Here is a 22,409-nt window from a genome sequence, read left to right as displayed (position 1 = left end):
AGCAAAAGGCAGCAATTGAGGCTTTCATCCATAAGCTGCCTAAGCAAAGGAGCTATGAGGACACCCAATGCAACTAAAACAGGGCAAAAGCGAGAATGCTGGTTTGTCAATGTCATTGTTTAAGCTTATAGATTGTACTTCTGAGAGATGTTTTGTTGATAACTTGATGTCTGTGTCTTTAACGTAAGTTTCTTCTCCTGGGGCTAGAGCTTGAAATGTGGGTTTCTTGTTTTTAAACTGTGTCCACCCCCTGTAATTTATATTGCTTTATTTACACTGCATGACAGAGAAGGTGTTTCCCCCACACCCTGAGGGCCTAGTTTGTACCACTGCTGAAGAGGTAGAATCATAGAATTGTAGAGTTGGAAGGGACCTTGAATTGTCATTTAGTCCAGTCATCCATGATGCAGGAATCTCAGCTGAAGCATCCCTGACAGATGGCCAGCCAACCTCTGCTTAAAAAGAGGTTGGTGGGCAAAGTGTGATAGTTGCTGTGGGAAGTCTACAATTGTACGGTTTAGAATTTTTGCACAATCCTTTACATGTCTAGTCAGAGGCAGCTCCCATGGAGGGGATAAGATTGCACCTTAAGAATATTTCTGTCAGACCCATGTTTAGTATGAAAACATGCATTGGAAGGTCATCTGAAGTCTCTCATCAGCAACACCAACCTTCCACTTGTGCCAATGCTGCAAATCAATGCATTACCCCTTTCTGATACCTGAATCAGCCACAAGAGAAAGGTGCTTTGATGGCTCTTGAACATGAAAAGGAATAATTTTGGCTGTGGCTTTCTAGATCTTTTGCTCTTTGGGTCTTGGAAGCAGCAAGGTGCATTGATTCATGTAAGTCAGAATTATTAAGTTTATTCATCACCCTTTTGCCTCATGAAAACACCCAAGGTGACGTGCATCTCAGTTAAAAAACCAAAACTTTTCACCCAAAAAATCATATCACTTTTTCAAACTCATATTGATGGAATGCTCATCTTAGACAGCTAATCCCTCACAGGATTTACAGATGAAATAAAACATTTTATTTTTACTGCTTTCTTAGAACAAGCTCCAATCCACCACCAGTGGTTGTTTGTTTTGAGTGGAAAAAGGGAGAAATAGTCAGCCGATAGCTTTCAAAACAAAAGTAAATAATGGGAGATGTATGTTCTGTCACTGGAGAAGGGCAGCACACAATCCTGAAAGAATGTCTAAAAAGAAAAATGCTGAAAGGTTCATGAAATGATGAGAACAACCCTTTGCTCCCCCCCCCAATAACTTTTTTTAAAGGCATCCCCACAAAGGCAATTGCCCTCCTTTTTCTTTTGCTCCAAAGATAGGCAGCCTTGAATTCCTCTCCTAATTTGCAAAGTCCGTTCTCCTTTCACAACCAAATTTTGGAGACATTTATGGAAAATATCCTAAACGATCAAATCCGTCTTGGAAAAGAGACTGCATTTTGCCATGGGATTTCATCACAAACAGCAATCTGCTGGTGGGGCAGGGGGAAAGACTAAGTTGGTGGGGTACCCTTTGCAGCCTCAATGGCTGTATTCCCTCTGAGCAACCTTCTGAGGACCACAAGCCAGCAGGGGGCAGAGCCAGAGGCAAATGTGAGTGGAGTCACAAATGTAAACTTTTGTACAGGAAGCTCACATACCCCTCTCTGTCCTCCATCCAGCCAAGTGAGAAGCATTATCAGAGCTCAGGGACACATTCCAGCCAGGCAAAAGCACTCAAGGAAGGTGAAAAGCCTGGCCAGTGAGGGGTGTGGCCTGTAGAACGTTCTGAGGGCCAGATAGAAAGGCCTGGAGGACCACATTTGAGTCCAAGGCCTGAGGTTCCCCATCTTCCTACTCACCACTCCCCGCCCTGCAAACTGGGTGTTTCAACTGATTCTGCAAAGAGGAGAACAGGCCTGGGGGTTCAAGGTGCAAAATTGTAGCAGTTGCTGTAGTCCCACCAGAAGCCCTTGGAGAACTTTATAATTTTTGTAAAACAGACAGTGGGGAGTCAAGTCTATTTTAAATGCACACATTTAATAGTTCTTTCAATACACAGATCCTGGAAATGTTACAGTGGACTGGAAACTCTCTTCAGAAAAAGAGAGAACTTCCTTGTCAACATGGATGCTCTTGTCAGCAATCCTTCTCCGAGATACAGGGAAACCTTCTGAGATCTGAGTCAGATTTGGAATCTAGAAAGTCTTAACGAAAACAGGCACATCCATGAGAGAGACTGAATAGTTCCTGATGAAGGTCCCTCCATCAAACACCTGGGCCGTGTTGATGTCCTTCCACTTCTGACCTTCTCTGGGCAGGTAAATATCTCTTTGACGTTGCCCTTGTTCTGTTATTGGGGCAACAAGGACCTGAATTGAAAAAGAAAAGATAGAGGCATTGGAACATAGAAAACTGCTTTATACTCAGACGATTGGTCCACCAAGCTCAGTTGAGTGGACACTGACTGACTGCCCTATCTGGAGGCATGAGACTTTGAACCTGGGATCTAATGGATGTATGTGAAGCATGTGCTCTACCAGGGCTGTAGCCTTGCCCTTAGAGTATGTAGTCAGAACACTGATAATTTCCGCTCAGCCCCTCCAAGAGGTGGGCGGGGTTTGCGATCCTGCGCAGGGCTTCCGGGGACCAGGGTGCCACCCGCCTTGGCTACAGGGTGCCCATCACCCCACTGATAAAAGTAAAGCTCACTTGAAACCAGCACACTATTACCTGTTCTGATATTGACTTTGTATCATAACGGTGAAATCAATAAAGTTTGCTTTGACGCCATCTATTAAAATCCCACCCTTCTTCCCAAAAGATCCAAAGGCGGCAAACAAGAAGTGATAAAATGATAAAAAAATCTTGAAAAGATGTTACAAATGTCTTTAAAACAATTCCAAGACTGATGCAAACTGGGCAAAGACTGATCTAAAGAGAGGTTCCAGGAAGATGAGGGCAGCCTTTTTTCGGTTTGTTTTAAAACGCTGAGTTCTAAGGAAGTAGAGTGCACAAATGTTCATCATTAGAGCACAATGGTTCTTTCCAAATTCATGAAAGATTCTTTATGAGTGACGGACTTGAGTCTGAGTCCATACTCATTTTAATTGGAATTGCCAGGAGTTGCAAACACATTACGTTGTATTTTCAGAACTGAACTTTTATCACAAATTTGGATCCCAGCCGCTCAGCAGAAAGGCCTGATGTTCATAGTCCAATCTTTGGTTTTGCATTAGCTGTATCATAAGAAAAGATCTCTTCTTGTTAATGCAGGCCATATTTCTGCATTGGAAACTGTCCGATTCAATTTTAGAGATTCCCCCCGCTGCCCCATTTAAGTGATTTTCTGGGAGGAGATATGTGATGATATCTTATAAGTGCAGATTCCACTTGTCAGCTTACCGTAGGCTGCATTTCACAAATAATGTTTGCCATGAAATTGAATTTATGTTCTTTTTAAAATGCAAGGGCCAAACTAGTGGAATGATGGCCTGCCTTGTTTACAGAAATGGATCTGCTGCTCCATTTCTATAAAGTGTGAAGCAGATTTAAAGTGGGAAAATGTCCTTTTCTGCTGCCTGTGCCTTTTCTCTGAAACCCCTTTTATTTTTCTCCTAGTGGACCTCCATGGCTAAAAGGAACACTGGCTAAGAGGAAAACACATTTCAAATAATTTCACCTGGAAAAGCATAGACGGGGATATTTAATTCCCCCACTGATGCCATGCTTTAAATTGACCCAGGCACCAATTTAGAAGGAGTCAGGAATACTCATAGCTAGGTCCTGCCGCCATCACGTCTAGTTCAAAAGTGGGGAAATGGCCACCTTTATTTGTCGCAAGCTGAATACATCCACTGAAATCAATATAAAAGCATCAAGGTCTCAGGACTTGATATATGTCAAAGCTCTGAGCCTTTCATGTTGGAAAGTGTAATGGCTTTTTACAAATGGCCATGATTTCCATTTCACCTCCAATAAAATGTACCTACTTCCAAGAACAAGGATCTTGGTACAGCGATGCTAGGACATTTGCCCTAGGCCTCTATGCAACAGATAAGAAACCTGTAATTGATGCTGACACTATTGCCCTTCTGGAGTTGCAGTTCACCTTAAGGAATTAAGGACAGGTCATGAGTATCTGTTTCACTTAACTGAATCAGATGAGGCAGTTGGATTCTGGAGTGCAGACCTGACTTGGAATGGATTCTGACACAGAAGAATATATTAACTAGCCCCAATATAACCAGAAAAGGCCACCTATTCCTGAGTTTATAACCATCAACAAAGGTAATAAAATATGAAGTCAATATAAATGTTTATACTAATGTCTCCATTCCACAAGGGTATTATATTTCTTTCACTCACAGAATTTCCATGTACAGATGCAAAGGTGATGACAGCTTTCTGACATACTTGATTTGTTCCCTTTCTGGGGCCTCTGTGTTTTACTACTAATGTTTAAAGATCACAGGGACACAAGCACAAGCCTAGTACAGTGGTACCTTGGTTTTCGAACAGCTTAGTTCCTGAACAACTCAGAACTGCAAACCCGGAAGTAGGTGTTCCGGTTTTCGAACTTTGCCTCGGAAGCCGAATGTGCTCCTGAGTTTCCGCTTTCACTGTTGCGCAGCCCATTTGAGTCCCCCACAAAGTATTTAAGGCTTTTTTCCTGCCATTTTTACCCTTGCGCTGCTTATTTAAGTCCTCCCCCCATCAAAATTGGGGCTTTTCCCTTCCCATTTTTACCCTTGCACAGCTAATTTAAATCCCCTCCCCCCATCATAATTAAAGCCTTCCGTTTCTGTTTGCAGTGATATTTGATACTTTTGTTTTTGCTAATTTTTTTGAGTTTTTGTTTGTGTGGCTTTTTCATTTTTGTGACTGTGGCTTGCTTTTTGTTTTATGATTGATTGATTGATTGATTGATTGTGTGACTGTGGAAATGGATAAAAGCCCCCCATCCAAACAGTGACTATCATCACTGCAGGTAAGAAAAAAAATTAATTTTAATTTTTATCATCTACAATACTGTCTTATTTATTTTATAGTACAGAACATTGATTATTGCTTTCATTTTATGGATCAATGGTCTTGTTAGATAGTAAAATTCATGTTAAATTGCTATTTTAGGGGTTGTTTTTTAAATTCTGGAACAGATTAATTACTTTCTATGGGAAAGTGTGCCTTGGTTTTGGAACGCTTTGGTTTTGGAACAGACTTCCAGAACCAATTAAGTTTGAGAACCAAGGTAGCACCGTACCATTTAAGAAAGCACTGCCATTTTGCCTCATTGCAGCTTTGCTTCTTTGTTCACCTGGCTGGATCAGCTAGACTCAAAGCAGAACACCTGATAGTGAAACTGATGTCATCTTCAGATGTTCCCAAGCAGCACCAAAGGCTGCCTTGCCTAGGAAGATCAAAGTTTGACTAGGAAGATCAGATGACTGAAACTAGCCCTTAGACTTGTAGCAAGGTCATTGTATGTTCCACACAATGGTGGCTGAGCAACCATCTGCCACAAGGTTTAAGGGGTAACTAGCTGTTCCTACACCCTCGCTGTCAGCCCAAAGTCCATTTGTCTGTGAGAGCAAGTGTTCTGATTACTTGCATGTCTACATAGTCTGCTTCAAGGTGTATGGAACTTGTCACAATCAGGCAAAAGCCGTTTTCAATTATGTGAATCAGAATACAATGAGAAACATGCAGGCCCACGAGAGAGAATTGTGTATCATACCCACTAAAAACATTCCAAGTTCTATAAATAACATTCTCTAAGAAGACTAAGCACACCCAGACACACTCATCGTTCCACTCACTTGTGATTTTTCACTTCACAGAGGATTTTAGGGTGCCTACATTTTTCATACCATTCGGCTGTTCACATGAGCTGCCATTTGCAGAAGTGGCCACTGTATTTGGGGCTTGTCTACAAGGCAACTAAATGTAGGAGTATCCACATGATGTCAGTCCTACCCCTATTTTTGTCTTGGACCTTTCTCCCTTGTAAATGCAGGGATTTTCAATCATCTTACATCTTACATTTTAAAGTGTGGAAGGTCAAGGATCACACTGGGATGAGGTCCACATTTTACTTTGGACAGTACAGGAGAAAAGAATATCCTAACCCTGCACATTCTCTAATACAGTAGTAATCGAGACAATTTAAAGCATCAAAGCAGAAATATTGATCAAAAAGATTGCGATGAGGCAACTACTGCTCTTCTTAAAACAGTCACTGTAAATTTTAGAAGGCCTCAAATGCACACAAAACTCCATTGCCCTTTGAGCGCTTAATGAGCCCTCAGTGAGAGTCTTCTTAATATGATTAAAGGCAACACTTTAGATCCTACCATGCACCAGCCTTAGAACTAAAGACACTAAAGATCAATGTGTCATTGCCTTGATCTGGGAGAAATATTTAAGTCTTTACATTAATCATAAGTTCGGCAAATAGGAAAGTGCTTCAAAAGATTTAATTAGATATTGGCTGTATTTGAAATGCTAACAGCAAAGGGAATTAAAATGTTAACTGCTCTTTAATTTATTTCCAGTTGCTTGTTAATGCTAATTGATTATAACATTAACAGAGCACCCAACTGCCTTATTAATCTAGACAAACAAGATCTGAAATACTTGGAGGCATCATTGGCATGAACATCTCATAGAAATCAATCTCATAAACAGTCTTCCTTGTTTCAAGATGCCTCTAAGTGTGGACAGCTAGTACCACCACCCATGCCTCCTTTTGCCAAAGTCAATGGCATCATAGAGAAAAGGAGCTGGGTATTCCTAGAGCGGTGGAAGATTCTTCTCCAACACACAAAGACACACATATGGAGGAGATAGTTATTTAAATTTTACAGTGGACAAAAAAGGGGGCAGCATTTTATAGTTCTTTATTTGCATTCTTTTCCTCCAATCTCATATAGGAACTTACACCAAGTCAGACTGCTTGCCCGTCTAGCCCAGTGTTGTCTGCTCTTCTAACTGGCAGTGACTTTTGAGGGTCTGAGGCAGAGGACATGATGCCAGGGATGGAACCTCAGACCTTCTGAGTTATGGTCACTGTCCTACATTTCTAGGATACAGGGCAGGTTATAGGGTTTCATTGTGACCAGTTCAAAGTCAAGATGATTGCTACAGTCCAATGGCTTTTGCTATGCATGTGGTGCTTCCAATGCATACCCAAACAGTAATATTTGAAAGGATGTTTCAGTCCTCTTCTAACATATACCCCTCTCAACCACCTCTTGTGGTTCACCTGGATAGCTACAGACTTCAGGCTTCAATGGGGAAGCTCAACAACTTTGGTTGCCCCCCCCCAAAAAAAAATTCCTGGCTACACCCATATGCCACCATCACCAAGAGAGCAACATTAAGAACTAGCTTACTGAGCAAACAATGGTGTGACCCCAGCCAGTTTCAGTGGTTCTTTGGGCCAGGGTCTGTTTGCGGCCCACCATTCCTAAACTTCCATCAATGTAATCTAGAGTTCCTTTTCACAAGCAGCCAAGGAGAAACTAATCATGCTTCAACAGAATCAATGGAGACATGTGCTTAGATTGTTACCCAAACAACAGAGTTGATATGGAAAGTGGTCTTCACAGAATGGACCTCTAACTGCTATTGATCTCCAAAGGGTTTCAGTCCATTGAAGAAAAAACTGTAGTATTGAATCCCTATACTATACCACCTCATTTATTTATGGGGGGCGGGGCAGACAATGATTCAGTGATTCAGGAATAATGTGTGATTCAGCATGTTTTTATTGAAAAGTGTCATATGAATTAACAGGTGAACCTTTGGGTATAATCTATGGGCAGTCTGAGGAGATTTCACCCCTCCCATACTCAAGAATCACCTCATCAGTCTCCTGACTCTGAGGAGAGAAGGAGGCGTGTTCTTATATCTGCATGTTCCACTCCGACTGAGATAGTGAGACTCAGTGTGAGATAGAGACTCTGAGAGAGAGAGTCAGCCAGTGAGTGAGTGAGTCAGCAAGTCAGTGTGTGTAGAAAAGACTGAGAATCTCCATTTGTATATAGTGTATATTACAGTAGCTGTTAGAGAATAAAATAAGATATTCTTCAGCACTGTCGTCCGAGTATTTATGCTCTGCTGTACTCTGCTGCACAACGACTGTTTTCTTGGTGGAGTGATTTGCGGTGCTCACAGCTCTGAGTTGTGAGTCCACAGCACTTGGACCTGTTCTACAGAGGAAGGTGGTCTCTGGAAGTGCCATCCAGCTCGCCTAGCCCAGTCGGGGCTGAGGTGGTTGAGTCCAGTTGGTGACACTGGCTCAAGGGCGATGCTGACATCGGTTATGGGCCCAGTCGTTGTTCCAGTCGCCTGACCAGGCGTCGTTCCAGTTGTACCAGTCATCCCAGTCGTCCCAGTTGCCAGAGGTTTCTGTTGCTGATTGCCGGACGGCGGAACGGAGGCTGCATGCTGGACTGATTTGTGGTGCCCAGAAGCAGAGCTGTTTTAGAGCAGAGTGTTCAAGCTGCCGCTGTTGCTGTTGCTGCTGCTTGATTTATGGAGGTATGTTGCTGACTGCAAAAGAAAGAAGATAGCATCCCTGTTTGCCTGTTAATTGCGCTCTGAGTGGGAGAGAGAGTGGCTGAAGGAGTCAAGGCTTTATCTGTGTTGCACGAGGGAAGTGTCTTGCTCTAAGTAATAGCAGACATGGCCTGTGCACATTCTGGCCAGATGGCTCTGTCCTTTCCTCTCCTGACGCCTGAAACCTATGCAGTATGGCAAGTGAAGATGAAAGCGCTTTTGCAGAGGGAAAAGCTATTTCACACTATAGAAGATGACCCTCCCGATAAGGATGATGATGAATGGCCTGAGTGGCATGCTGCAGACATGAGAGCCCGAGGGACAATTGTTTTGAGTGTTTCAGACCTCTTGCTGGTAAACTTGGAGGGTGAAGAAACTGCACGAGCTGTTTGGCATAAGCTGAGAGATATGCATTTGAGGCAGAATGCTGGTTCCAGCGTGATTTTCTTCAAGAAGCTATGCAGGCTGCAGTTGGAAAAAGGTGGTGATTTGCCTAGCCATCTATCTGAGTTAAAGCGTCTCAGACAGGACCTTGTTCAGCGAGACCTGGCTATTTCAGAGGCTGTGTTTGCAATGCTCATGATAAACAGCCTAGATGACTCTTACGATGGAGTAGCTGCCCAGATTTCTACAATGCCTTCTGACCGGCTGACGGAAGATTATGTGTCTAGCGTGCTCCTGAATGAGTGGGATCGCAGACAGGCTGTTAGAGAAAGCTGGGGAAATGTGCTTGAAAATGTGCCTAAGTCTCCAGCAGGGGAAAGTGAAAGTGAAACTGCTGCTGTTAAAGCACTAAAGGAGAAGCGGTGCTTTTCGTGTGGAGCACAAGGCCATTTGAGTTTTCAGTGCAGCAAGAAAACTTCAAAGAAGAAGGGAAACTTCAGAGGCAGAGGGGGAGGAGGACGAAACCCCCAAGCACCTGCTACTTCAAAGGCTTTGATCTCTCGCTGCTGCAATCAACATGGGCGGAGTTTCTTCGTGGTCGACTCTGGCTGTACCAACCACGTAGCCAAAGATAAGGATCTCTTTGTTCAGCTTGAGAAGCAAGAGAAAGAAATCAATCAAGCAGATGGGACGGTTCTCACGAGTGTGGCTAAGGGAACTGTGTTCTTAAAGAGCCTGAATGCAACAATTAAGAATGTCCTGTATGCGCCTGATGTTCAGGACAATTTGTTGAGTGTTTCCCAGCTTGATCGTCAAGGGTTTAAGGTGGTGTTTGCTAAATCTCGCTGTGAAATTCGTCGAGATGGCAAGCTCATTCTGTATGCAAAATGTGTTAATGGTTTGTACCAATTGCCTTTTGTTTCAGGTACAGGTACTGCAGAAGCAACTAAGAAAGAGTGTTGCAATTTATCTGTTGATAAGAATGAGAAGTTGCATGACCAATGTATTCATTTTTACCACCGTGTTTTTGCTCATTTGAATTTCCAGGCTGTGGCAAAAATGCCTGATATGGTTCAGGGTATGAAGTTAAAAGAATGTCCCTACCACATGAAATGCGTTTCTTGTGCAGAGAGTAAGGCAAGGCAAGCTCCCAAAGGTACAGAGTCTGGGAGAGAGGCCAAGAAACCATACGAAGTCATTCATGCTGACTTAGTGGGGCCTCTAGCGCTCTCTAGAGGCAATTCAAGATTTTTCATGGTTTTGATAGACTCCTATTCAAGATATGTATGGGTCTATATGCTGCAGAAAAAGTCTGAAGCCTTTACCAAGTTTCGACAGTTTTGTAAATGGCTCAGAAATGTACATAATGAGAACGTACGTTGTCTTTTCAGTGACAGGGGAGGTGAGTTTTGTTCAGAGGAGTTTGAGAGTTTTCTCTCTGAACAGGGCATTGAGCATAGGACGGCCACGCCCAGATCACCCTGGCAGAATGGTTTATGTGAGAGAGTAAACCAGACCCTGCAGCAAGGAATCAGGACACTGTTACACGATTCGGGACTGCCCAATCCCTATTGGGCCGAAGCTCTTTCGTTTTTCTGTCACGTGTACAATAGGAGGTACCAGTCCGCAGTAAATTGCACCCCATATGAGATGCTTCACGGAAGGAAGCCATGTGTAAGGCATTTTAAAATTTTTGGATCCGAGGTTTGGGTGCACACCTCACAGGGTAACAAACTGAGCAAGCGTGGAGAACATGGTGTTTTCCTAGGATATGAGAAAGGGTCTTATCGTGTCCTGATCACAGACACGAAAACCATCAGGCTGACCAGGAGTATTGAGGACAATCCACAATGGGACAGAGTTGGCATTTTTCAGTGCCATCCCATTTGTGATGATGGTGCAAAAGGGGCAAAGACAGTTAAGAGGGAGGCAAGTTCTGATGCAGTTGATGATTCTGATGCCAATGTAGTTCCGGATGGTGGCACAGATTATCAGAGCCCAAAAGCCTCAGGAGAGTCTGACGCAGATGCAGACTTAGCAGCTTCATATACTTTAGCTCCCCATTCTCCCAAAGAGGAGGAAGCACCAGAACAAGAGGATCAGAGAGTTTTGCGCAGATCCGAGAGAACAACCAAGGGTGTACCACCGAAAAGATTTTCTGAAGAGTTTGCAAAGGCTGGGGTCACGAGCAACTCTGGTACGGTTTTTAAACCAGGCATGAAGTGTGCTGAGAGTAATAGCACAAAACGCTTTATTTATTTCCTTACCTGACCTAAAGTGGTTCATGTATAATACGTTAAAAGGATCAGGATTGAAGAAGCAAGCGTGTGTTTGAGTACGAAAGTGGTTTGTTCAAATCTGCCTAAATAAGCAATGTCAATTTGCATGTGAGAAAGAGAAACGTGTATGAAGATTTTTCTAGAAGCTGCTTATTCATTTGAGTGTTCACAATGTGTATTTTGTGTAAACTGCAGATTGAGGTTTATGTTTTAACTCCTTCCTAATGGACACAAAGTGGTTACAGTGATTGTTTAATGATGTGTTAAAGTGTCTTAGAAAAGGGAGAGAGAGGTACTGCAAATATGTTGACCAAGGTTGTAAGCAGAGAACAACTTTTTGGTGTGTGTAAATTGCAGTTATGTTAAAGATTCTTGGAATGGTCGGATGAAATGGGGGAGGATGAGGAGATTTCACCCCTCCCATACTCAAGAATCACCTCATCAGTCTCCTGACTCTGAGGAGAGAAGGAGGCGTGTTCTTATATCTGCATGTTCCACTCCGACTGAGATAGTGAGACTCAGTGTGAGATAGAGACTCTGAGAGAGAGAGTCAGCCAGTGAGTGAGTGAGTCAGCAAGTCAGTGTGTGTAGAAAAGACTGAGAATCTCCATTTGTATATAGTGTATATTACAGTAGCTGTTAGAGAATAAAATAAGATATTCTTCAGCACTGTCGTCCGAGTATTTATGCTCTGCTGTACTCTGCTGCACAACGACTGTTTTCTTGGTGGAGTGATTTGCGGTGCTCACAGCTCTGAGTTGTGAGTCCACAGCACTTGGACCTGTTCTACAGAGGAAGGTGGTCTCTGGAAGTGCCATCCAGCTCGCCTAGCCCAGTCGGGGCTGAGGTGGTTGAGTCCAGTTGGTGACACTGGCTCAAGGGCGATGCTGACACAGTCACCAATGTAGAACTTTATCAAGTAGATTCTAAAGCCTGCCACTGTAATCTGTGATTATTGTATCAGCAGAACACATGTTCTTATAGTATCCTCATTTCCTCAGTTTTGTCTTTTATTTATACAGGAGAAAGTTGTTTTTTTCCATGCTAGCAAAAAACAACAACAACAACAACCAGAAGCTTCACTGGAGATGCAGCCAGTCATGCTATAATAAATCAAGTTGATCAACTAAGAATGCCCCATAAAACATCACCTCCTGCATAACTAGCCACACAGAAAAAGCTACGTCCAACAGGCTTTCCCAGTCTATTGTAGAAGACTCTAAAGTAAACCAACAGATGGGTGATGGATTTTCCAGGATGACAGTAGTAGGAGCCATAGAAGGGGGAGGGGGGTGGAGATGGAAAGAAGCGTGAGAGGAAATGAGAGAAGTGAAAGTGAGATCTAGAATGTCACTGAATGGAAAGCCCCATATTTCACTCCGGTACTGTAGGCATTTGCTTGCTTTGCTAAAAGCATTGTAAACCTGCTGGTTGAAATACTGATGTTGCTGGGCTTTTGTGAGGCTGTGGAAAATGTCACATAAATCACAATCACTCCAGTGAACCCTCTGCCAAAGGGAAGGCAATGGTGGGAAACCAGCGAGGAATGATAAATGTGAGGTAGTGGCTGGAAAGAGGCGGCGTTGAAAGGGAAAGTTTTAAAAGTGCTATTTACTTCTCTGACCTAATGGTTGACCTAGTAAGGAGGTCACAGTGGCCTGGTTCATATGACAGAGAGAGTCAAACTACACAGAAGGATGCATGAATCTGTCGCATTTTGGTTTCTCTCTGTTGCTCTTTTTTTTTTCCAAATCTTAAATTCAGTTCTCCACTTTCTGCATCTAATTTTCAAATTTCTTTTTTTTAACCCACATGAAGATTCATCAACTTTTTAGTGTGAATTTTTCCTAATAAACACATTTTTGTCTGCAATATCATTTAATACACACATTTTTGCACGTTGTTTCCCCTGATTTAATGCATTGCTGTGTTATTTTTATGAATATACACATTTTTATGCACACCTCCCCCAATATATGCATTTATTTTTAATTATTTTACACATTGATTGGAAAACCGCATTGCAAAATTTAGAGTAGTGCCAATTTCAATTCACACATCATTTGTGGAAGTGAGAATTAGGTAGCTAGTTGTTAAATTGAGAATCAGTTGCTCTTCCCTGGCCCTTTTTCCTGCTGCATTGAGCTAAGCCAAAGTTTGACCCATCAGACATTCTCCAGGAGCATGCACATTTTTTGCAGTCCTTGTAAGCCATAGTTTGGGCTTACTGCACCATGCAAAACAGACTATTGTGTGTGCCGGGGATGGGAGTGGATATCTGACAGGCCAAAGTCAGGGAGAAAGTGTTGTTTTCTATAGCAAGTTATAGCTAGGGAGTACTGGGAGGACATTCTGGAATACTTAGTCAGGGACCATTGGTGGAGACCCTGTGTTTTAGGTTATGAGAAGATTCTGAGGATGCTACCTTAAACAAGTCAGATACCTGCACCTTTATAAGGAAATCATGCTATAACCTTCGGAGCTGCTCAACTGATCATATATTCATCTCTCTCCTCCATTTCTGATGTCCATCACAGTCACATTCCTGTGAGGAATCCAGTTTGCAGCTCTGCCCTCATGATGGATAATGGGCTGCTGCCAGGCCAGATCTAGACCCTGAAGCAGTTTTATCTGGCTTGCCAGGCAGACTTGACACAGAAGTAAAATTTTGCAACAACAAAAATTTGCATTAGCATATGTTTTATACCATCAGCATCCCGCTCATTGTCTGGAAAATACATCAGACCCTGAACATGAAGAAGTTAGCCACTCCTCACCCCACTTAATGTACTGGCGCTAAAATTGCCAGATGTCTGGACATGTAGAAACCATTTAGATCCATTCTATTTTTCCAAGCATAAGAAGTTAATGGGCAAAATAAACCTTAAATCAAAATTTGGCTCTTGGTTGGCTCTCCCCTCCCCCCACCTCTTTCAATGCAATAAGTACATCTCAGTCATGTCCTCCTTGACTTTTTGTAAACTTAAAAATATCCACATGCAAAATTTTTAGACTCTCCTCATGCGGTGGGTACTCCAACCTCTTGAATATTTACTAGTCTGCTCTGCATCTTTCTCCTGTTCCGTAGTATTCATTTGGAGCGAAATACAGGCATTTCACCAATTTATGTAACAGCATTGTGATAGGGATTATTTTTTTTAGGGGATCAAACATAAAGCTAACATGGGATTTATGTTTCCCCACACACTGCCACTATGTGAGCTTCTGTTCTTCATGAACTTTCCATTCTGACTCCAAGATCCCCTTCCTGAATAGTCACAGCCAAGTTAGACTTCATATATTAGGATTTTCATGTCCCAGCAAGCATCACTTTGGACCTCCTTGCACTGAATCACATCGCCCATTCTACTGCCTATTTGCTCAGTTAGAAGAAAGCTTTCACACACTGCTTGGGTTTTCACCATCCTGAGTAGTTTTGTGTCATCTTCTACACTTCTGTTCACCTCCGACTCCGAGCCCTTCATGATTAAGTTAAACAGCATGGATCCCAACACAGATCATTGGAAGACCTCATGGGTGATTTTCATCCATTGTTAGTAATACACTTTTATTCTTAGTCTCTTTTCTGTTTTTAATGCTTTAATGTTGGAACCTTCTGGTAACATTTTGTAGGAGTCATTTGGGAAGAAGATGATATAGAGGCAAACACACACACACACACACACACCCAAATATATAATGTCCACTGCATCACATATGTCTCTGTTTTCCTACACAGAGCAAGAAGTTGAGCAGGTGATGTTCAAGGCCCCTTCCATCACTGTCATTGTATGATTTTACATTTTGACTGGACAGTCTAAATGTGTCTCGTTCCAAACGTTTAGTGAGGCAAGCATTCCATTTACAGAAGTCATGCTGATTCCTCCTCAGCAAAGTTAATTCTTCCATGTTTTCAGAATTCTAGCTTTAATAAATGTTTCCTGCCAATTTTAATTTATGAGGGTTTTCTGTCATCAAGTCTTCTATTTTACCTTCGTAACTTTACATGAATTTTCAAAACCTGTAGAGAGCTGAAATGTTCAGTACTCTAATATAAACCCAAATGCCTTATAGAAAATATTCAGTCCCTGAGATGCCCTTCCTGATCCAAAACATGCTGGAGTAAAATGTATTTCTTACCTCATCTCCTATGAGAAATTCATCATCGATTGTAAAGGTAATGGACTCAGTGGGGCTGAGCCACCATACAGGTCGAAAAATAGGGTATCCTACAGAGAGCCACTCCTTGCTGTATTTTTCAACAAGAGGCACCACAAAACTCTGATGTGTCTGAACATAGTGCCTGGTGAGATTCAGGACCTGAAAGAAAGGAAGTTCAGCATATTATTTTAATACGCTGTGGAAAAGACAATAGAGAAGCAGGTATTTTAGTTTGATTTATGTTCTCCCAAAGGGAGTAGATACAGAGGGTGGAATTCAATGTCACATTCTTTTAATCATTCCATCTGCACAAGCATTGCAGCTTCCACAACTGGGATTCCACCCTCCCCCACACTGTGTGCTGTAATGGAGGTTCTCCAGACTGAGCCAATCTCAGAGTGTGTACAGGGAAGGGAGGGGGGGAGCTGTGTTGTATAAGCAAAAGTCCTTGCACAGGTCTTCTCCTGACAGGGAGGCCTAGGTGAATCCAACCCAGAGTAGCCAAGAAAATATTAATTTAGTGGTATTGTAATCCCAGCCTGGGAACGCGGGAACTGTGGGTTAAAGCCTCAGCGCCTAGGGCTTGCTGATCAAGAGGTTGGCGGTTCGAATCCCCGCAGCGGGGTGCGCTCCCGTTGTTCGGTCCCAGCGCCTGCCAACCTAGCAGTTCGAAAGCACTCTCGGGTGCAAGTAGATAAATAGGGACCGCTTACTAGCGGGAAGGTAAACGGCGTTTCCGTGTGCGGCGCTGGCTTGCCAGAGCAGCTTCGTCACGCTGGCCACGTGACCCGGAAGTGTCTGCGGACAGCGCTGGCCCCTGGCCTCTTGAGTGAGATGGGCGCACAACCCTAGAGTCTGTCAAGACTGGCCCGTATGGGCAGGGGTACCTTTACCTTTACCTTTAATCCCAGCCTATCTAAATCTCTCATCCTTGAGCTTGGATGAAAATCATCTCTTCAGTCTCTTATCATGCTAGTCTTTACTGCCACTACTCCTGTAGCCAGCATTGGGTTGAGAGGAGGAGAATGGCAGCAACCGCAAACAAATTGGTATAGAATATTTAGAGCAAATTCTATAAGGTGGCCTTCTTTTTTCAGAAAACTGCCTTCTTTGAAGTTTCAGCTGAGCTCTAGAACATAGCTAAAGAGAGCATAGCTAAAGGACTAAGATAAGAAGATTAGTATAAGCAGAATTAATAGTGGGAGAAGGAATGTGAAAGGGGAATTAGAAAGGAGAGATGGGGCACACAACATGAAGTAACTAGGAGGAGGGGGTAATTTGAACTGATTAAGAGAAGCAAAACAAGACAACTGTGAATGGTAGAATACCGTGAGCAAGGTATGCAGCAGAGTTTAGGGCTGAAATAAGAATTTAAGATGAGGTATAAGAAAGCCCTGGTGATAGCTGAGGCAAGAAAGTATAAGAACTTGAACCAGAGTTTCTATGAAATCAGAAATAGCAAATGTTGGCAGTGTTAAGAAGAAAAATATTACAAGATCTGGCATCAGAATCTTTTGCTAATGAACAACACAGAGGCAAATTTCTCTCCCCTCTCTTTCTCCATAACACACACCCACACCCCATGTGCAAAACTGAAGCTCACAGCCAGCCCTATCTTTGGGCAAAGTGAAGCAACTTCCCTAGGCAGCAGATGTTGGGTGGAGAGGCAGCAATTACAGCCACCTTGCTGCTCCTCCTAAGCCCCTATGTTAGAGGACAGAGGTATATATGCTACATGGCATGTCCTGGCCCCCATAAGCTAACTTGCTATCTCAGATGTGACAGAGCACCCTGTCCTACCACCAGTGTTAGATTAAGATTCAACTGCTGGTCCAGTTAGCTTCTGTATGTGAAATGGATCATCTTGTCCTTTACCTCAGGCAGCAAAATGCCTTGGGCCAGTCCTGGATAAGAGTACTGATGATGTGTCAAGGAAGGTGGAAGTGATGATTTCAGAGAAGACATACAGAGTATACTGTTTAATCCACCTTAAACTTTGGTGGTGGTGAATCATCCAATATGAGACATTGTGGAGATAAAAAATATTAGTAAGAACTGAGGGAGAGAATTCGGGAACCAAGAGAGCAGAATATTATCATTAGCATACCAGTGGTAGTTGATATACCTACCCAGTCATCACAACAGACCCACGGCGGAGTACGGAAAGACATCACAGGAAGGAAAGTCACAATCTGCAGCCATCTAATATATAGCTCTTCATCGATCAGAAATTCATTTGCAAGACTTCCTCCTGCACAGCACAAACAAATAAAAATGGTTGGGCAATAGGAAAACTGTTATAAATATTTAGAATTCAACTTTAATCTTTGATCCATTAATTTAGGAACGACCAGGTTATATTAATGATATATTATAGATTATTATTATTATTTATATCCAACAAAATATTAAAATACAATAGTACAAAGTGTTAAAATACAATAGCTTCATCCCAGGGCTCTTCCAGAAGCCAGTTAATTGAGCATTCATCCTGATACAGGTGCACAAAATCTGCATGAATGTTTTACAACACTGTTATTTATTGAGACTTCATGCTGCTTTATTTGTGTGCAAGTTACATGCCACAATCATTTTCAATGCGTTACCCCCCCCCCACACTTTTCTTATCACGAAAATTCCAGGGGGGTTGGAAGCAGGTTTGCTACACAAGAGCACCACATCCACTTTAATTGCACACTCTAAATTTGCTGGTTTACAGCTAGGGGGTCATTGTATATTGGTCTATCCAGCTCAATGTTGTCTTCATTGTCCGGCAGCAGCAGTCTGGGGTCTTGGAAAGGAACATTCCCATTTCTACCTGGTCTTCCTCCATGCAAAGCAGATGGCCTACCATTGAGCTATGGCCATTCCCCACAAAAGAGTGACAGCTTGGAAGTGGCTTCTGTCTCCTATTTGCTGGTACAGGAGCCAATAAGATCCAAAGGGAGAAAGAAGAGGCTAGAGAAGCCAGCGTTGTTCAAAAAGACACATGCCAGATGCTTAAACAGTCTCGACGGCTCAAAGCAAACGGAACTGAAGAATGGCCTGATCCAACTCACATTTTGGCATTGCTGGCATTCTGGAAACACAAGTTGTAGGAAGAATTTCAAAAGCAGTGGGAAAGTGGGGTGGCGGGGGGACGGGGACACTGAGTATATTGAGATTTCACAGAGAAACAACATTTCTGACCATCTGACTCCTAACACAAAACAATGTAATTGGCTTGGAGTACATTATGAAGGATTCAAGCTGAGATGTGAAACAAATGGGGGGCAGTTTCCAGCTGGAAAGGAACAGTACATAGTATAAATAGTGGGCAATCCAGATAATCTGTTAAAAGAAAGAACATCTTTCATCTCTCTTTCTGGCGCGTGCTTTGCATTCGTTGCTTTAGCAGCTTGACTGCTGGCGTATTATAACATCAACAGTCAGCAGCCTGGAAGGCAAACCATGGACACAGCAGGTAAAATACATAATATTGTACTAAAGACCCTGAAAAGAAAATGTTCCCTACTCCCGTGTATCTCATTTATTCCTGGTAACTGCTAAATTCACATCAGTGCAAGTGATTGGGTTTGGGGGGCTCTTAGGGGCCATTCCAACCTACCACAAAAAACCAGGGGAAAACCCCATGTCTATGACATTATAACTAAGGACCACAGGGGCATCTTGAAACACATTAACTATGCAGGAGTACCCAACCAGGCCTTTGGCTGATTAACATCTTATTTCCCTTTTAAATGGGTTTGTGGGAGGAAGAGGGGTGGGGTTCATTGGTTTGTGTTTCTTGTTCTTGTTTTTATCATGTATTTTGTGTTTTTATATTGAGTTTTATGTTGTGACCCACCCTGAGATCTACAGACAAAGGGCGGTATACAAATTTAATAAATAATTATAATTATAATGCCTTCCAGATGTTGTTGGACTACAACTTCCTCCTTCCCTGACCATTGGCCATGCTGGCTGAGGCTGATGGAAGCTGGAGCCAAAAGCATATTGGGAACACCACATTGGATACCCTGACCTAAAATTTCATGCAAGGAAGTTAATTTGTTGTCCAGCTGCATAGTTTCTTTATCAAAGTAGAAAAGTGTCAGGCCCCCACATACATAAATTTAAAGCTTTTTATGATCTGCAGAGACATGACTTCTTAATCCAACATGAAAAAAACACCTTCTAGGTAGAAATGCAGTGAAGGGAAACTTATAGACTGAAAAGTCTTGGGAAGCCTTGTGCCAAAACAGTTCTGCCCCATCCCCACCCACAGAAGGTAGATGCTGCAGAGTACACCCATAGAGCTTGTTTGCCAAATGGGAAGAATGAACTATAACCTTGAAACATAAACCCATCTATATTAGCGGGTTGCAGACACTATCTTAAAATCCATGCATATCCAGAAAGATAAAGCAATTCCACAGATGCTACCAATATCACTTGCAATAGGAAATATTGTGTCCTGTCATCCCATGCAGGGTTATGTAGTGTTTTAACACATCCAAAATACTTCGCCATGACACCACTTCATCTCGCTTCATAAATCCTGAAGGGGGTTGGAGATCATAACACAGGTTTCCTCCACCAGAGCAGAAAACTGAAATAAGGAAAGCATGCTGCAAAGGGGAGCAAGCAGATTTCCTAGTGAAATACTAGGTGCTGGCTAGCGGGCGAAAGGGTGAGGGTCAAGAGAGGATTCTTATTAAAAATATTGCCTCAGGCTTAAGGAGCCCAATTCCTTCAGAAAAGGGAATTGCTTTCCAAAACAGAATATTTCGTTCTGAAACAGCCTCACATTTTATCAAAAGTGACAGCTCACTGTGAGAACAAGGAGTACATGAGGTCCCTCTTTTCAGCACGAAAAGCGGGATTTACTACAGGGTTCCATTGGTTCAAGTCTATTGTTAAAAAAACCTATTAATATTTTTATATCTCTTGCCACAAAATTTTACCGTGAGACATAGATATTGTTATGAGTATGTACGTGTGTGTGTGTGTGTGTGTGTGTGTGTGTGTGTGTGTGTGTTACACAAAGCAACAGATTTTTAAGGCATCACACAGCACTTCAGAAAGTGCTGGCTCCCAGAGGAATGGCGTTAGATGCAATACCAGAAGGGTGATATTCAACTAAAAAATGTGGGAGTTCAATTACTTCCACTTGTGCAACAGGACTTCTGTCCCATGCTATCCCAAAACCAGCTCCAGAGGGTTGGGGGAACCCCCATAACAGATTTAGGAGCCCCATGGGGTGGGGGGAAGTGCAACTGTGTAACGGAAGTCCTTCTGCTTGCTCAAATACAAGCCTAATATACATTTATTACAGTAACTAATAACACAGAGATATTAAAGTTTTAAAGCAAATGTTTCCACTTCTGGCTTCTTCAGTATACTGTACCTCCCCCAAAAGCCACTGTGTCTGGGCTTTACAGGACTGCAGTGTGAAGGGAGAATTGCCCCAAAATGGGAGCCCTGTACAAATAGTGCAAAATTCCTCCACCTGATTTCAGGGAATTCGCCTCTCTCACTGCAGTCCCTTATGGCACAACCCTCAATTCTTGCTAGGCCTCATCAACTTTCTGAAGGGTACAGGTGGAAGAGGGGAAGAGAAAGATTGGTTTTCCAAGCTATCTTCCCATTTGTCAGTTCCATCCCCTGATTTTTTACAAATGGACTGCTCTGGAAACTTTGTTCTCATTACACAGTTTCCCCCCAGGTATGCATAACTCTGAATGCTGAATCCAGATCTTTACATTGCAGTCTGAAATGAAGAAATTTAAACCTGCTGCATGTAGTTCAGTACATCAACGTCAACATAAACGGGAACTTTAAAAGGTTTTAAGGGTGTTTGGCTGTGTGCAGGACTGATTCACGGACCTTTTGCATGCCAAGCATGTGCTCAATCGCTGAGCTATTGGGGTCGATATGATCCATGCTACAAATCAGTTGTAATCCAAAAGCCCCTGGGCTTTGGCTAACCAGATGAATGAAGCTGGGATGCCATTACTTCTATTTCTAAACACTTTTTTAAAAAACAACAACACCCTCTAATTTCAGCAGAACTGAATGTATCTGCAATTCCTGCTTAATTTTTTTAATGCTTAAGAAATGTGCTGGCCAATTCTTGTCAACAGAAAATCAATTAAATCTAATGGTGCACCAAACAGAACTTCAGGCACTGATGTCCCTCAAGTTCTGCTTGGTGTAACCTTCATGAACATAGTTGATTAGGCATGCAGATTATATGCATTCATCTCCCCTGCAGAAGCATAGAAAGCTGCCTAATGGTCCATCCAGCCCAGTATTATTTAGAGAGGCAGTGTCTTCCAGATGTTGTTAGACTCCAACTCTCATCAGCCCTGACCACTGGCCTTGCTGTTTGGGGCTGATGGGAGTTGCAGCCTGACATCTGGATGGCAGCTGATCAAGACTCTGCACTGACCAGCAACTTCTCTCCAGTGTTTCAGACATGGGTCTTTTGCAGCCCTTCCCAGAAATGCCAGGGATTGAATCTGGGGCCTCTTAACACACAGCATATGGGCTCTGCCCATGAGATCTGGCCTTTTCTCTCAGGGGCATCTTCAGCCCTTCTAGAAAACGGATTCTAAGAAGAAGTAGGAGAAGTTGACCTTAAAATAACGTTACCTATTGCATCCGGAATAAAAAAGTTATAACCAAGAAGACTGTAATGAAGCACCGATGGAATAATCCCTTTCAAGCCAGCGTAGCTCCAGTCGGACTGGCGGGGGTTCATTTGGAGAAAGAGTGGCAGGTGGCTGGCTCTAGAAGCAGCAGAAACAGACCAGGAGTCAAACTGGAAACATTGAAAGGCACAGTAATCATTCAGCCTTCCCCAAACTCGACGCCCTCTAGATGTTGTTGAATCACAACTCCCATAACCCCTGACTTAGCCATGATGGTTGGAGCCGCTGGCAGCTGTTGTTCAACAACACCTGGAGAGCACCAGGTTGAGGGAGGCCAACTTAAGGCACAGGTGCAGCACTGCATCAAAATCATAGACAGTTCTTTGTCAGATGCAT

At 42.8% G+C, this 22,409-nt stretch overlaps 1 protein-coding gene across 6 annotated transcripts in view; it reads right to left on the bottom strand.

Annotated features, from left to right (window-relative positions):
• Nucleotides 1-2,013: 2,013 nt before the first annotated feature.
• Nucleotides 2,014-22,409, bottom strand: part of LOC310666591 (SITS-binding protein-like) — a 38,057-nt gene continuing 17,661 nt past the window's right edge. For all 6 annotated transcript variants that reach the window (XM_083417634.1, XM_083417636.1, XM_083417635.1 and 3 more), the window contains 4 exons: nucleotides 22,015-22,151; nucleotides 17,508-17,629; nucleotides 15,358-15,537; nucleotides 2,014-2,364 (listed from right to left, as the gene is read on the bottom strand). In XM_083417634.1, the coding sequence (XP_083273760.1) occupies nucleotides 2,191-2,364; nucleotides 15,358-15,537; nucleotides 17,508-17,629; nucleotides 22,015-22,151 (613 nt within the window). In that variant the 3' untranslated portion in view covers nucleotides 2,014-2,190. The remainder of the gene's footprint in view (nucleotides 2,365-15,357; nucleotides 15,538-17,507; nucleotides 17,630-22,014; nucleotides 22,152-22,409) is intronic.

Source organism: Podarcis tiliguerta, assembly GCF_965153285.1.
Source record: "Podarcis tiliguerta genome assembly, chromosome: 1".
Taxonomy (NCBI): Eukaryota; Metazoa; Chordata; class Lepidosauria; order Squamata; family Lacertidae; genus Podarcis; species Podarcis tiliguerta.
This window is presented reverse-complemented; position numbering and strand designations above follow the sequence as displayed.